At 38.5% G+C, this 14527-nt stretch overlaps 1 protein-coding gene across 1 annotated transcript in view; it reads left to right on the top strand.

Annotated features, from left to right (window-relative positions):
* ALG8 (ALG8 alpha-1,3-glucosyltransferase) overlaps positions 1–14527 on the top strand; it is a 43011-nt gene that overhangs the window by 23489 nt on the left and 4995 nt on the right. Inside the window, exons 8-10 of the mRNA XM_044666005.1 lie at positions 1450–1570; positions 5460–5599; positions 11500–11639. Coding sequence (XP_044521940.1) covers positions 1450–1570; positions 5460–5599; positions 11500–11639 — 401 coding nt within the window. The remainder of the gene's footprint in view (positions 1–1449; positions 1571–5459; positions 5600–11499; positions 11640–14527) is intronic.

Below are 14527 nucleotides of genomic sequence, written 5' to 3'. Positions count from 1 at the left end.
CTAATGTCACATTGGGGTACTGATAATAGGAACATGGATTTAGAGCTAGAAGAAATCTTACAGGCCATTGAGCCCAACTCCTTAATTTTAAATTTGTGGTAACTGAGGCACAGAGAGATGTGGTAACTTACCCAGGGTCATACAGCTATAAAGTCTGAGAAAGGATTTTAACTCATATCTTCCCAAGTCCAGTGTTCTAGTTGCTAGGGCTCTTAAGCCTGTATCTATGGAGACAAAACTGGAAGGTGTTACCAAACCGGAAAAAGCTTTGAGGACCAATGGAGGAATGGGCATATGTATGCATCCCTCTGAGGACCAGTCACATTAAGTGCACAGGCTCACCACAAAGCGACAGCATCTTATGAAGACAGTCATGAAATCATGGAGGGGCCGTGTTTTGTGTCTGTGGAGGAAGTCCCACACCAATGAAATCACCACATGGCTTCCCGTATTCCAGTGTTCTCTGGGTAAAATGCAGTAATGAATGTAAGAGCTCATAAAAGGGCTGTTGCATAGAAAAGGAATTAGTTTTGGCCTCAGAAGGCATAACCAGGAGACATATATAGAAGTGGCAATGAATCACATTTAGACTTCATGTCAGGAACATCTTTCTAACAGGGAGAGCTATCCCAAAGTAGAGCAGATTCCTGAGAATCAGTAAAGTTTCTCTCATCTCAGGGCCTTGAGCAGAGACTGGAAAACCACCAGATAGGCAGGCTCTACTGGGGATTCTGGCCTCAGTGGCAGCTGGGGGGTGGGGGCAGGTCTTCAAGCCAGGCACCATTCTTGGTGGTAGCATTTGTTGTCCTTATTGATAAGTTCAACATCTCTGGCACTGTGTGTTCCCATCCTCGTAGACTGCAGCATTGTGCACACTGAGAGCCTGAGTGTCTTGGGAGCACTGGCCCTGTCTTGCCTCTTTTCTTTTCTCAGCCCTACATCCTTAGGCAGGTGGTGGGCTTTGGAGATTATAGACATTGAGCCCTTTTCTTCTTGATGTCCCTGAAGTAAAGGGAAGAAGAATGAGTCTTTTCCTTTTCATACCACTTACTCCTCCAAGTATTCCTATGTATTAATTCTTTGTAGTGTCCCTCTGACTCCATCTCAGCAGCCTTCCTCTCAGCAGCCCTGTGAGTGTCATCCCTGGTGTATAGACAGAGACTGACACAGCAGCCCTCGTAATCACATAGTGCAAAAGCTTGGGTCTCTTGGCTCTGTGTCCATCTCTTTTCCCTTTATATCTGCTTCTGTTCAATCCAGGGGATAGGAAAAGCAAATACTATTGTCCCCATTCAGAGGAAGAGGAAACTGAGACAAAAAGGTCATAGGATATTTCCCAGGGTAAAAAGCCAAGACTAGAAACCAGTTTTCCAAACTCACCACATCATCCTATCATCAGTCTCCACATTTTCACCTCTCTTCTAATCGATTTTTTATTCCTTTTCACAGAACCAATTGCCTCAAGTCATTTCAAGGCTTTTCCCTTTCAAGAGGGGTCTCTGCCATGCCTACTGGGCTCCAAACTTCTGGGCTTTGTACAATGCTTTGGATAAGATGCTCTCCATTATTGGTATAGTTCATTTAAAAATCTTGCTGCTTAGTCTGTCCTGTGGGGGAATGCTGTAGGCTGGGAGAGGATGCCAGGCATTTGTTTCCTGGCATCATGCAGAAGCACAAACCAAATCACAAGTGTTCAGACAAAGCTGGAGGATTATTGAGGGAAGTGGCTCCTTGAATTAAGAAGGGGGTACAATAAACAACATGTTGAGAAATATCCCTGCTAAAGCTTTGTATAGAATTGAGGTTATTGATCTTTTTCTTGGGGGATAAAACAATTTTTAGAATTCTTTTAAAAGTCAATTTTTGATTGGAGAAACAAATATTCAGACTAAGTGAGCTTTGTTTCTAAGCTTTAATAAATGAAGAATCAAAAAGTGAATGAGTGGAATTCAAATAATTTAAGTTATGATTCTGTATAATTCTGCCAAACAGTTAAAGAAGTTAAGCTGTCTTAAAGCATGAGACAAGAAGAAATAGAAAAGTTGAGCTGTACATTTAAATTTGGATTTGTGAGGTTAAAGTAATTTATACATAAATTAAAAAGGTAATTGGAGGATGTCACTGACTAGATATCCAGCAACTGTGTACCTACCCTTTATAAAATAATTTATAAATAAGTTCTCTAAATTTACTATCCCCCAGAAAACTTCTCCTAGCCAACACAGTGAATAGAGACAGCAATAAACTTAGCTGGAGTCAAGAAGTGTTGATGCTAAAAAATAAACTCAGATGATAGAGGTAAGATAATACACATACCATCAGACATGGAATTCCAGTTTTTCAAAATCATAATTTTTATCTCCCTTGTTTCAGGCATTAGGCTATATATTGCAAAGAGCACTGGGCAAGTTCAAATCTAGCCACAGACACTTGCTGGATAGTGACCCTGAAAGATACTTAACTTGCCTGCCTTAGTTTCCTCAACTGTAAATTGGGAATAATAAAAGTACCTAACTCCCAGGGTTGTTTGGAGTATTAAATGAGATAATACTGGGAAAGCACTGAGCACAGTGTATGGCTAGTACGAGGTATTTATAAATGCTTGTTTCCTTCCTTCCTTCCTTCCTTCCTTCCTTCCTTCCTTCCTTCCTTCCTTCCTTCCTTCCCTCCCTCATACATGCACATATACTCAATTACGGGGCTATCCTGGCTCCTGATGAAGCAAAAGTGGCCTGCCTTCATTTAGTTTCTTTTTTTCTTAATTCTAAAATTAATTAATTAATTAATTTTTTGTTGGATTTTTTTTGAACCCTTACCTTCTGTCTTAGAATCAATACTGTGTATTGGTTCTAAGGCAGAGGAATGATAAGGGCGAGGTAATGAGAGGGTTAAGTGACTTGCCCAGGGTCACAGAGCTAGGAATTGTCTGAGGCCAGATTTGAACCTAGGACCTCCTGTCTCTAGGCCTGGCTCTCAATCCACTGAGCCATCCAGCTGCCCCCTTCATTTAGTTTCATTTTAATAACTATACAGGAACAGTTCAGTTTCTGTTCTCACAAAATCTGACTTGGAAGGGACCCAAGAGGTTGTCCAGGCCAATACAAGCCAGAACAAGAATCCCTTCTCTAGCATGCAGCACCCAGGAAGTAATCTTACAGCTTTTGCTTCCAGATCTTCATGGAGGAAGAAAGCTGCTTTCCTCCAAGGAAGCCAGTTACACTCTTGGATAAGAAGGGAGGGGAGAAAAGTTGGGTGAAGAGAGTAAGAAGGAAAAAGTAGAGTAGGAGGAAGGGAAGAAAAATAAGAAAGAAGGAAAAGAAATGGAGGATGAGATGGAAGAGAAAGTAGGGGAAGAGAGAAGGAGGAAGAGAAAGAAGGGAGGAAGGGAGGAGAAAAAAAAGCATTTATTAAGTTCTTACTGTGTACAAAGTTCTTACTGTGTAAAAATCATGAGGGTACAAATAGAAAAGCAAAACAGTTTTTTAAGCCCTTACATTCTGTCTTAGAATCAATACTGTGTATTGATTCCAAGGCAGAAGGGTGGTAAGGACTAGGCAATGGAAGTTAAGTGACTTGCCCGGGGTCACCTAGCTAGGAAATGTCTGAGGCAAGATTTGAACCCAGGACCTCCCATTTGTAGGCCTGGTTCTCAATCCACTGACCTCCCTAGCTGCCCCCTATAATCCCTACTCTTAAGGAACTCACATTCTAGCAGCACATACAGGAGCTTTCAGGTAAAAGTCAGATAGATGGAAGATCCCATGTTATTTCTACTGATAAAGCCATATCCATTTCTGATATTGAACCATTTAACACTGCTACTTCTTGGGATCCTTGTAACTTTCTACCTGATACCTCCTTTTGAGCTGACATTTGATAATTACATTTTTAGTCTAGTCATTCAACCAGATTCTAGCCCACTTAACTGTACTATTAGTTACCACATATCAATTTACCTTGTCCAGGAAGAAAACACAAGAGTTTATCAAATGCTTTACTGTACCCTAGGTATACTGTGCCTGCTATATCACCCTGTTCTGAGTCTAGTTAATCAAAAAAGGAAATGAGATTAGTCTGGCATGACCTGATCATTGCCAGCTGGCTTACCACCCAGTGGTCAAAGCAAGTCCTTGGATTTCTACTAGATCCTGACCTTTGATGTATGTTCTTATTATTATTCAGTCAAGCATGATCTTGAGTAATGCTGTCTTCAGCCAAATTCAGTAACTGCTGCACAGCCACACATAAAAGCTCCTTCTTGTGTATTTAATCATGCATCCATGCTAACTCTAACACTCCCTTCTAGATTAGATTGATCATTTGTAATGCTTTGGGTTTATACTTGGTATTCTAGGATTCATACATTAGTACTCTGCAATAATGATCTTAAATGTTATGAGAATTGTATATGCTTACTGTTAATAATCTCTACTCTTGTAGGGGATCCCATTTTTCAAGCCTATCTTGTATCTTCAAGAATTTAGTGAGATATTGCTCTAAAGAACATTAGAGACCCCCATGGGTGTTCAGGTGACAGGTTAAGGAAAGAGCAGCGTGTCAAGGACACCAAGTCTAGGAAAAAGAGCACTAAAATTAGAGGCAGAGTCCAAGACTCCAATTTTACCTTTGTGATCCTGGGAAAAGTCATTCATCTCTCTGGACATTCGTTTCCTCATTTATAAAACATAGATACTGTGGTACCTACCTTACAGAGCTGGGGCACTTTTTAAACTGTCAAGTACTATAAGAAATTGATGTTCCTTTTCTTTGATTACTGGTCTAGCTTCTTCCCATTAATTACTGGTTTTCACTGCCATAGGTAGGGGAACAGAACAAGTCTACAATATATCTCAGATTCTCCTGCCTTTTGCCTTTGGTTGTTAGTTTGCCTAAAAAGAAACATAAGAAGTTCTGATTTATCCTGTGTTTTGGTTTTAGTGTGGGTATCAGAAAAAGTTGGGGCAAATAGCAGCTAGGGTGGATTATTATTCATTCAGCCAACTTCCTGGAGTCTTCCACACCCAAGCAGCTTTTGCATTCCATTACTCTGTTCCATGTGTGTTCAACACACTGATGATATAATTAATTAGACAATATAGTTTCAAATTTAGTTATCTATAAAATCTTGGCTATAGAACATCACTAAAAAACTAAATTATTTTTCATGAAATTAAATTTTGGAGGCAGCTAGGTAGCTCAGTGGATTTGAGAGCAGGACTGAAGACGAGAGGTCCTGGGGTCAAAACTGGCTTCAGACTCTTCTTAGTTGTGTGCTAACTTAGTAGTTAGCAAGCCAAGTCACTTGCCCCCCATTGCCTAGCCCTTACCACTGTTCTTCCTTAGAACCAATACACAGTATTGATTCTAAGGCAGGAGATAAAGGTTTAAAAAAAAAAGCTGAATTGTTTTCTTAGACACTATGATGTCTATTTTTTTTTAATGCTTTATATCTTCCACAGGCTTGAAATTCAATCTTCTTGATCCCAAGAAGATTCCCAAGGCCTCAATGACAAGTGGTTTGGTTCAACAGTTCCAACACACTGTCCTGCCCTCTGTAACTCCATTAGCAACCCTCATTTGCACTGTGATTGCCATGTTGGTAAGTATTGAAAAGATAATATTCATTTCTTGAGTTTTATTTTATATTTTTTATTAATGTAAGAAATAAAATGGATATAAAGGAATAGATTTAAAAATATTATGGTTTTTAAAGGTTTATTAATAGCCATTAGAAAAATGAAGCCATGTGCCATATTAAGAGTTAGTTTGAAGGACCCACCATACCTCCACCACCATCTTGCTTCAGCATCAAAAGAGAGTGTCTTTCCAGGCACTTCCTTTTTATTCGTCTCTCTATGTCAGTGACTCCCAAAGTGGGTGCTACTGCCCCCTGGTGGGTGCTGCAGCAATCCAGGGGGGCAGTGATGGCCACAGGTGCATTTATCTTTCCTATTAATTGCTATTAAAATTTTTTAAAAATTAATTTCCAGGCGGCTAAGTAATATTTTTTCTGGAAAGGGGTTGATAGGCCAAAAAAGTTTGGGAACCACTGCTCTACATTATTACACTTCCTATCTACATGATTACACAAGAGGAATCATGGGAAATGTAGTTTGAAAGAGCCTTAAATGTCCTCAGGAAGTTTAGATCAAGGACCTCAAAATTAGTTCAAGGACTCCCAAATTTCCAGTATCACATTAAACTTCAATCTTAAGACATTTGTTTGCTTTTGCCCTGGAACAAGATATTTGTATGAATCTGTCTTGCTGTCTCTACAAGGCAGATACCTAAGCAATACTCTGTAGAGGAAAATATCTCTAAGGATTGTACGGCTTTGCTTCATTTCCCTCATATAATACTTGCAGAAAAAGTTTGCCATAAATGTACCATGTGGTGCCTAACAGTAGCACTTCATAAATATTTATTAATTGATACTAGAAAAGTCCTACCCCAGTGAGAGAGGTGACTCTGAGATCATGAAAACTATGCCTGTGGAGTATAAGCTATTATGTGATCTGCCAAGCTACTTAGTCTTTGGGCATGGTCTTAGAAACATGTCTGCCGCATGAGAGTCTATGTACATACAGACCCTTGTGTCTGTGTATTGACAAATTCATCTCCAATAGACTAGCCACCAGATGATAAGTCCTCTGGCCACACCACCCATGAAACAAAGAAAAACACTGAAATAGTTCTCAGTCCTCTGGAGCATCCTTCCAATTCTACAATAACAATATCAGCAGGGTGCAGAGGAGTCTTAGAATCATGGTTTTTAGGCTATCTTTAAACATAACTAAATAAATGATGGTCAAATTCATCTAAGGACCAATTTGTTGATATATTAAAGAGTGAACTGACTATCAATATTGTCAGTCTCATTATAAATGAAACAGAAGATATCAGAAGTCTCCACTAAATGGAAGGATGACTCCCATACTCTCCTGAGAGAGACAAATAAAATATTTGCAAGAATTGCTTTTATTTTACATCCAAATGCAGCACAAAGCATAATTTAATGGGACATCCAATCATTTAGACTTTCAGTACTCATGATGAACATAACAGATCACCATGAAAATAATTACACCTTATATACCAAAATCTAACAGAGGAAAAAAAGTGGTAGAATTCACAGAGAATTTAGTAAAATCCTTCAAACTAAGTCAATGTGTATTTAATACTTAGATTGCTTTCCATGCAAAGATGAACATGAGAGGAACAGTGAAAGCATATTTTAAGATTAAGAAACCAGAGTCTAAAGGTTTACAGATTATCCAAAAGCCTCATATCTATATATCTTGAATAGTCTTTTTTTTTTTTCCCAGAAGAGAGTCAGAAGGCACTGGACAGGTTAATACCAAACCACACATACACACAAATTGAAATGAATGATCTTAACAGAAAAGAAATGACTGACTACTAGTGTGGGAGTCATTTCTAAAGAAGCTCTCTATGTGTAGGCAGACTACTGACCTAAAAAAAAGGAGGAGACTCCACCACTTCCTGAGGTAGCCCATTCCACCCTTAGACAACTCTAATCACTAGAAACTTGTTGGACTTTTTTATATCAAGCCCAAGGGTTCTTTGCAACTTCCCACCCTTTGCTTCTGGATCTGTCCTTTGGTATCAAAGAGAATAAATCTAATCCCTGTTCTACATGGCAACCCTTTAATTACTTGAATACAGCTGTTATATCCCCCCTGAGTCTTCCTCACTGTAAGCTAAACATCCTCAATTCCATCAGTTCATGAAATGAACTCAAGGCCTTTCACTATCCTAATTACCCTCTTTTGAACCCTCTCTATTCTTAAACTAGCATGCCAAGAAAACAACCCAGTACTTCAGATGTTGTCTAACTAGAGTATGGTACAGAGGGACAAGCACTTTGTTATGATTAAAAATGATGATGGTCGAGATCAAAAGGAAGAATAGTATTTTAATAAAAGCCATGCTGATAGAGATAAATTGACCATGCATCTGTAAGAAACCTATTCCAACCTCACCTCCGCCATTTACCTTTCCTCTCTCTGCCAGCTCAGGTAGCTAAAGAGGCAGGTAACTAAAGAGGAAGTTCCAAGTCACTTCCCCCTCTTTTAAAACAGTCCCTCACCTTCAATACGTCATCTAAAACAGGAAACCCATTGGACCACGGGAAATGTAGTTTTAAGGACCCCCACAGGTCCACAGAAGTTTGTCAAACACTATATTGAGGTTCAATCCTTCCAAATAGAACCCCAGGTGATTTTAACTAACACGACTTACTTATTCCTGGTAGCTATGCCTCCCAATGAAGCTCAAATTCACAGAATGCTTTTTTGGCTTTCATGTCCCAGGACTGACCCTGGTCAATGCTATGTATTGGTTCCAAGGCAGAGGAGTGGTGAGGGCTAGGCAATGGGGGTTAAATGATTAACTTAGGTCACAAAATTAGGATGTGTCTGAGGCCAGATTTGAACCTAAGACCTCCCATCTCCAGGCTTGATTCTCAGACCACTGAGCCATATCTTAAAGGAATGGAAGGACTATCTGAGACAGAGGAAGTACATACCAGTTATGGAGGGTAGCAAGTGCAAAGGCATGGAGACCAAAGATGGGATGTCATTTAGGAAGCTCTATAGATAACAGGAATGAACCCTGAGCTACTACAATAATCTGATGACTGTTATGACACCTTAATTGGCATTCCTTGTTGAGGGGAACAGATTTATAACACAAAAGCTCTTCCAATGCATAGTTACACATATGAATGTCTAGCTGTATATATATATATATGTATATATATATATACCATGTCACAATAGGTGTGTTAAAGGCAGGTAAAGTGTACAAAGCACAAGAACTTCAGGAACTGCAATCAAGTGCAACTCTAAATAATACTGAATGAAATTTAGCATCTGACCAGTGGATCAAACTTTCATGGCATTCAATTAAATAGCCCGTTGCAGTTTCTAAGCTATTCATATTGATTATAGTTTTCATCTTAGTTCTGCAAGGCATACAATGCCATTTGTTTTGGCTAAAATGTGATGTGAGGGCATTCCTTGAGTTCTGCATACAACTACAAAGATTGAAACAGTCTAATGGCAATCACTGGTAAGCTGTTTAAATTAATGAAATCTTCTTGGTTTTCTGGGAAGATTTGGTAGGGGACAAAAACCTAACACTATTCCAAATGACAGAGCTGCAGAAATGGAAGCCACTTCCAGATGGCATTTCACTGTCATTTTATAAAGGTCTTCCTTCAAATGAAACTACTATATTGCCTCCCAATTTCTCTCCAAGGATTGAACAATCCTTAATATCATCCAAGCCATTAACTTGCCAGCATGTTTAATACTTGTATTGTATATGTATTTAATACCATATGTATGCATATGTCTATACATATACATGTTTTTAACCCTTTCTTCTATCTTAGGATCACTACTTTGTATTGATTCCAAGGCAGAAGACTTTCACAATAGCCTCATGAGATAAGTACTACAAATAATCTCTCCATTTTACAGATGAGAAAACAAAGACCTGGAGAAGTTGTGATTTGCCCATAATGAAATAGCTAGTCAGTGTCAGAGGAATTCAAACCCAGGTCTGTACTGACTTCAAGTTCAGTGTTCTTTTCACTATACCATGTTTCCACAAATTGTTAGCCATGCATATGTTGAGAACTTTTAAGATTCTTTAATAAACAAGTTAACTTTAATTAATGATCCTCTAATTATCAATCAACCAGGGCATAAAAAATGGACACATACTCAACCAGAGTTATTTGATAGTGCTATGGAGGATGTCAACATAGAATCCAAATGGTGATGTCTTCCAGTTGATTTTGTTTGTGGATGACATTGTACTGATTGCATTGAGCCCCAACATACAAACAATATTAAGAACCTCTTTATCTGATCTCCATAACCACTTTTATGGAGTTAGTCCTAACTATCCACGCAAAGAAATCAAAAGAAGACAGAGGGCCCCTAGTCTGGACTAGGAGGTGCAGATGAGTACACATTCCTTTGAGCTGATCCATGAGAACATACAACTTAGTCAGATGCTGCAAACCAAAGATAAGCTGGGCCCAGATTCCCCAGATGGGGAAAGGGAATAGACTGGATTGACCTTGGAAATTTTTAGAGCACTTTCAGGGAGCTCAAATTGTTTCTTGAAACAAAAACCCATCTTTTTAATTAATGTTTTTTGGGTGATGCAACATAACTCTACTAGCAAGAATTTACTAAACACTTACTTTGTGCCAGGCACAATGGATACAAAGACAAAGGGGAGATAGGCTCTGCCTTCAAGAGTTTACTTTCTACTAAGCACATTGGCAGTGATCTAAAGCTAAAAGGGATTTTCAGAGGCCATCTAGGCCAAGCCCCTCATTTCCAGATGAGAAAGCTGAGGAATTTGAATTAACATGGAATTTGAACTCAGGTCCTCTGACTCCAGAGGCAGGGTATACAACATATTCACAAATAAGTAAATACAAGATTTATACAAAATAGAAACAAATATATAGAATCAAAGTATTTTAGAGCAAGAAAAGTTTTTTGAGGTGATCTAGACCAACTCCCTAATTTTACAGATGAGAAAATTGAGGCCCAGAGAGGTTGTGACCTGCCCAGTATCACACAACTGTTGAATAACAGCTGGATTTGAACTTAGATTTACTGACTCCAAATCTAGTCTTCTATGTGATAGATCCTGATTAATTCCTACCATAATAATCTTTAAATTTTTAGAGTTTCTTTCCTCCTGCCAATACTTTCTAGCTGTGTGACCAGGTCACTTTACTGAACTTCAATTCCCTCATTTAGAAAATGGGGAATTATAGGAGTAACTAGATAGCTTAATAGATAGAGGGCTAGACTTGGAGACCAGAGCTTCTAGGTTTAATTCTGGCTTTAGACACTCCCTAGCTGTGTGACCCTGGGTGAATCACCTAACTCCATTTGCCTAGCCCTTACCACTGTTCTGCCTTGGAGCCAATACACAGTATTCATTCTAAGACAGAAGGTAAGTATTTTTATTTTTAAAAGAAGAAAAAAGAGAAAATGAGGGGATCATAAGTGAGCATCATCTACCTTATAATGTTGTTGTGAGGAAAGTGCTTACTAAAGCTCAATATACCTTAGAAATTAATTGTTATAATTATTCCTATAAGCTATCTGGGAACCTTTAGGCTCAACTAAGATTTAATAAATAAATTAAAGTTGGGGATGTGGCCTAGGCTTGTACTAGACTTCTTGAACCATAGTGAAATAGCTTTTGACAAGTACAGTTGGTTTTATAGAATAAAACATATTTAAAAGCCCTATTTTTCCCTCATGTGGTGGTTCCTTTGGTATCAACTTATTGAAACTGATCAGTTTTCCCAGTTGTTGAGGATTGTCTGAATCATTCATTATCTTGTTGATGATACAGACATCCAACTAGGCTGAAAAATATCTCTGAAAAGCTTATTAAAAATGATACTGAAGTCTGGTTTTTGCCTATTGTTTCTAGCCATCTGTTTTCTGTCTTTGGTTTAAACCCCAAGGACCCAGAGGCTTTCTTCGGTGTCTAATTGTTTGTGCATTAAGCTCCTTCATGTTTGGATGGCATGTTCATGAAAAAGCAATACTCCTAGCAATTCTCCCAATGAGGTAAGCAAACTTCACATCTGTGCCCCCCCAATCTTTTATTTATATTGTTGTTGACACAATTCGTAATGAACCTATTATCCTTGTTTTGATTTGCCTGTTACAAATATATATTCTAGAACATACAAAGACTTCTCCCAGTAGGTAATCCATTATTCATCTAATAATTCATTCAGCAAATATTTATTGAGTCTTTACTCTGTCCTAGGCACATCTGAAGGACATACAGAAGTGAATAAGACATAATCTTTGCCCTTGTGTAGTTAACAATTGAATAAGATAAGAATATAACTATAAATCTCATAAGGAGCATAAGAGAAATTCACATGGTGCTTTGAGGGGTCAAAGAGAGAAATACTAAGGAGGCAACTGGTCTGATACCTTCCTAGACAAGAATCTCCTCTAGAGCATTTCTTTTTTTTTTTAACTGTTACCATATATCTTAGAATCAGTAATGTGTATTGGTTCCAAGGCAAAAGAGTGGTAAAGGCTAGGCAATGGGGGTTAAATGACTTGCTCAGGGTCACACAACTAAGAAGTGTCTGAGGCCAGGTTTGAATCCAGGATTTCCTCTCTCTAGGCCTAGCTCTCAATCCATTGAGCCACCTAGCTGCCCCACTCTAGAGCATTTCTACCAAATGGTTAGCCACCTGCTGTTTGAGGACCATCAGTGACAAATCTTCCCATTATTTTCTGGGACAGCCCATTATACTTTATGACAACAATTACTATGACTTTAAACTAAACCTCACTAGTTTCTTTAGCTATCCTCAGATGAAATGATTTCCTAGTCTTCCTCCCTAGTTGACTTCTTCAACTCAGGATTCCAATTTTCCCATCATTCCTAAAATCTGAACACTAGAACTAAAAACAGTGTGCTGGATACACCTCAGGGTAGAGTACAATGAAATCATCAGCTTCCTTTTTCTTGACATAATGTTGATCTTAATGCATTCTAAGATCACATTAGTGTTTTTGACTACTAGTTCCAACTGTTGACCTATGTAAAGCTTACAGTCAGGTGGATAAAATCATCAGATATTTTTCACATAAATTCTTCTCTAGCTATACTTATACCAGTCTGTTTGGGGGGGATTTTTTTGGAAACCAAACTGAACCATAGATTTATCCACACCATAGGAACCTGACCAAAAAAAAGGAAGCTTGGTTAGTTTGATATGAAATGTTCTTGAAGTCATCCTTCTTCATCTTTTTCCCATTACATTATTAATGTACTTTAAAATTTTGTTAGCAATCAAGCTTACTAAACTATGGATTGAAGATTTTATCCTCTTCTAAGCTTTTCTGAAAATTGGGATTTTCCCCTTTTCAGGTGCTATATGTATAAAGTACTTATCTTATTCTCCATGATTTTTAGAGGTCACTGGGAAAAGCCCTGAAGTGATGTTACTAGTTTTTTTTCCCCATACCTTAAGATGTATTTCACTCAGTTCTGGTGACTTGAGTTCATTGATAGAAACTTGTCTTCATTTTCATTTCTCTCCTGGTCTCTCTATCTTCCTTCAAGTCTCAGCAGAAGCCTCACTTTCTTTTCAAAACAACAACAACAACAAAAGCCTTACCTTCTGCCTTAGAATAGGTATTGGCTCCAAAGCAGAAGAGTGGTGAGGGCTAGGCAAATGGGGTTAAGTGACTTGCCCAGGATCACATAGCTGTTTGAAGCCAGGTTTGAATCCAGGACTTCCATCTAGGCCTAGTACTCAATTCACTGAATCACCTGGCTCCCTTGAAGACTCACTTTCTACAGAAAGCCTCTTTTGATCCTCCTTAATTTTAGTGTCTTCTCTCTGAAATTATCTCTACCTTATCCTGTTTATAGCTTGTTTGTACATGGTTGCTTGTAGGTCCATTAGACTATGATCTCCCTGAGAATGAGGACTTTTGTCTTTTGGATGCCTGATGTAGAGTAGGTGTTTAATCAATGTTCGTTGACTTGACAATTAACCATTTTTGTTTTAACCTCCCAAAATGTTTTATCTAGCCTCAAGGTCACTCACTCATCTTGTTAGATTAAAACAGAAGTACTGTTGGTCTTTTACATGCATTTGAAGCCATGCCTTTTATTTCTAGATATCTTCTTAGATATTGACCCCTATGGATTCCTTATCCTCCTGTGAATATTCTTCCTACATTATGTCTGGTACTTTGTCTTACCTACACCTTGTGTTAACAGAAATATGCAGGCCATTTTGTGCCTCCCCTTCTATTACACTTTAAATTCTAATCCATCATCCACCCCTTCAAGTGAGAATGAAGATTCAATAGCCCTCAGTCTAGTTCTAGCTCTGCCACCAGCTTTTTATTGATTGATTGATTGATTGATTTTTTTGAATTTTAAACCCTTAACTTCTGTGTATTGACTTATAGGTGGAAGATTGGTAAGGGTAGGCAATGGGGGTCAAGTGACTTGCCCAGGGTCACACAGCTGGGAAGTGTCTGAGGCTGGATTTGAACCTAGGACTTCCCATCTCTAGGCCTGGCTCTCAATCCACTGAGCTACCCAGCTGCCGCCAGCTTTTTAAGATAAGTCCCTTAGCCCTTGACTAGCTCTAAAATTCAGGAACCAAATGAGATAATGGATGTAAAAGTGTTGTACAGAGGTGAAACACCATTTTATGTGAGTGGATGTGGATAACTAAGGAAAATTTTAGCACATCTTCAAAATCCTGTGAGGCTTAAAAGCAAAAATATTGACAACTTTCTATTATAGAAGCTTTGAGTACAACATTCAGACACAGTAAAGAGGTTCTGTAGTGATGCATGCTTTATAGATAAATAGTATCTATGAGAATTGAAAATGCACTTGAGTTATTGATTCTCATTAGTATTCTGAAGATGTCTCATTTATCTATTAGTCTGTCATCCATCCC

The sequence above is a fragment of the Gracilinanus agilis genome, chromosome 3 (assembly GCF_016433145.1).
Source record: "Gracilinanus agilis isolate LMUSP501 chromosome 3, AgileGrace, whole genome shotgun sequence".
In the NCBI taxonomy this organism is placed as follows: Eukaryota; Metazoa; Chordata; class Mammalia; order Didelphimorphia; family Didelphidae; genus Gracilinanus; species Gracilinanus agilis.
The sequence above is the reverse complement of the archived record's forward strand: the minus strand, read 5'-3'. Positions and strand labels throughout refer to the sequence as shown.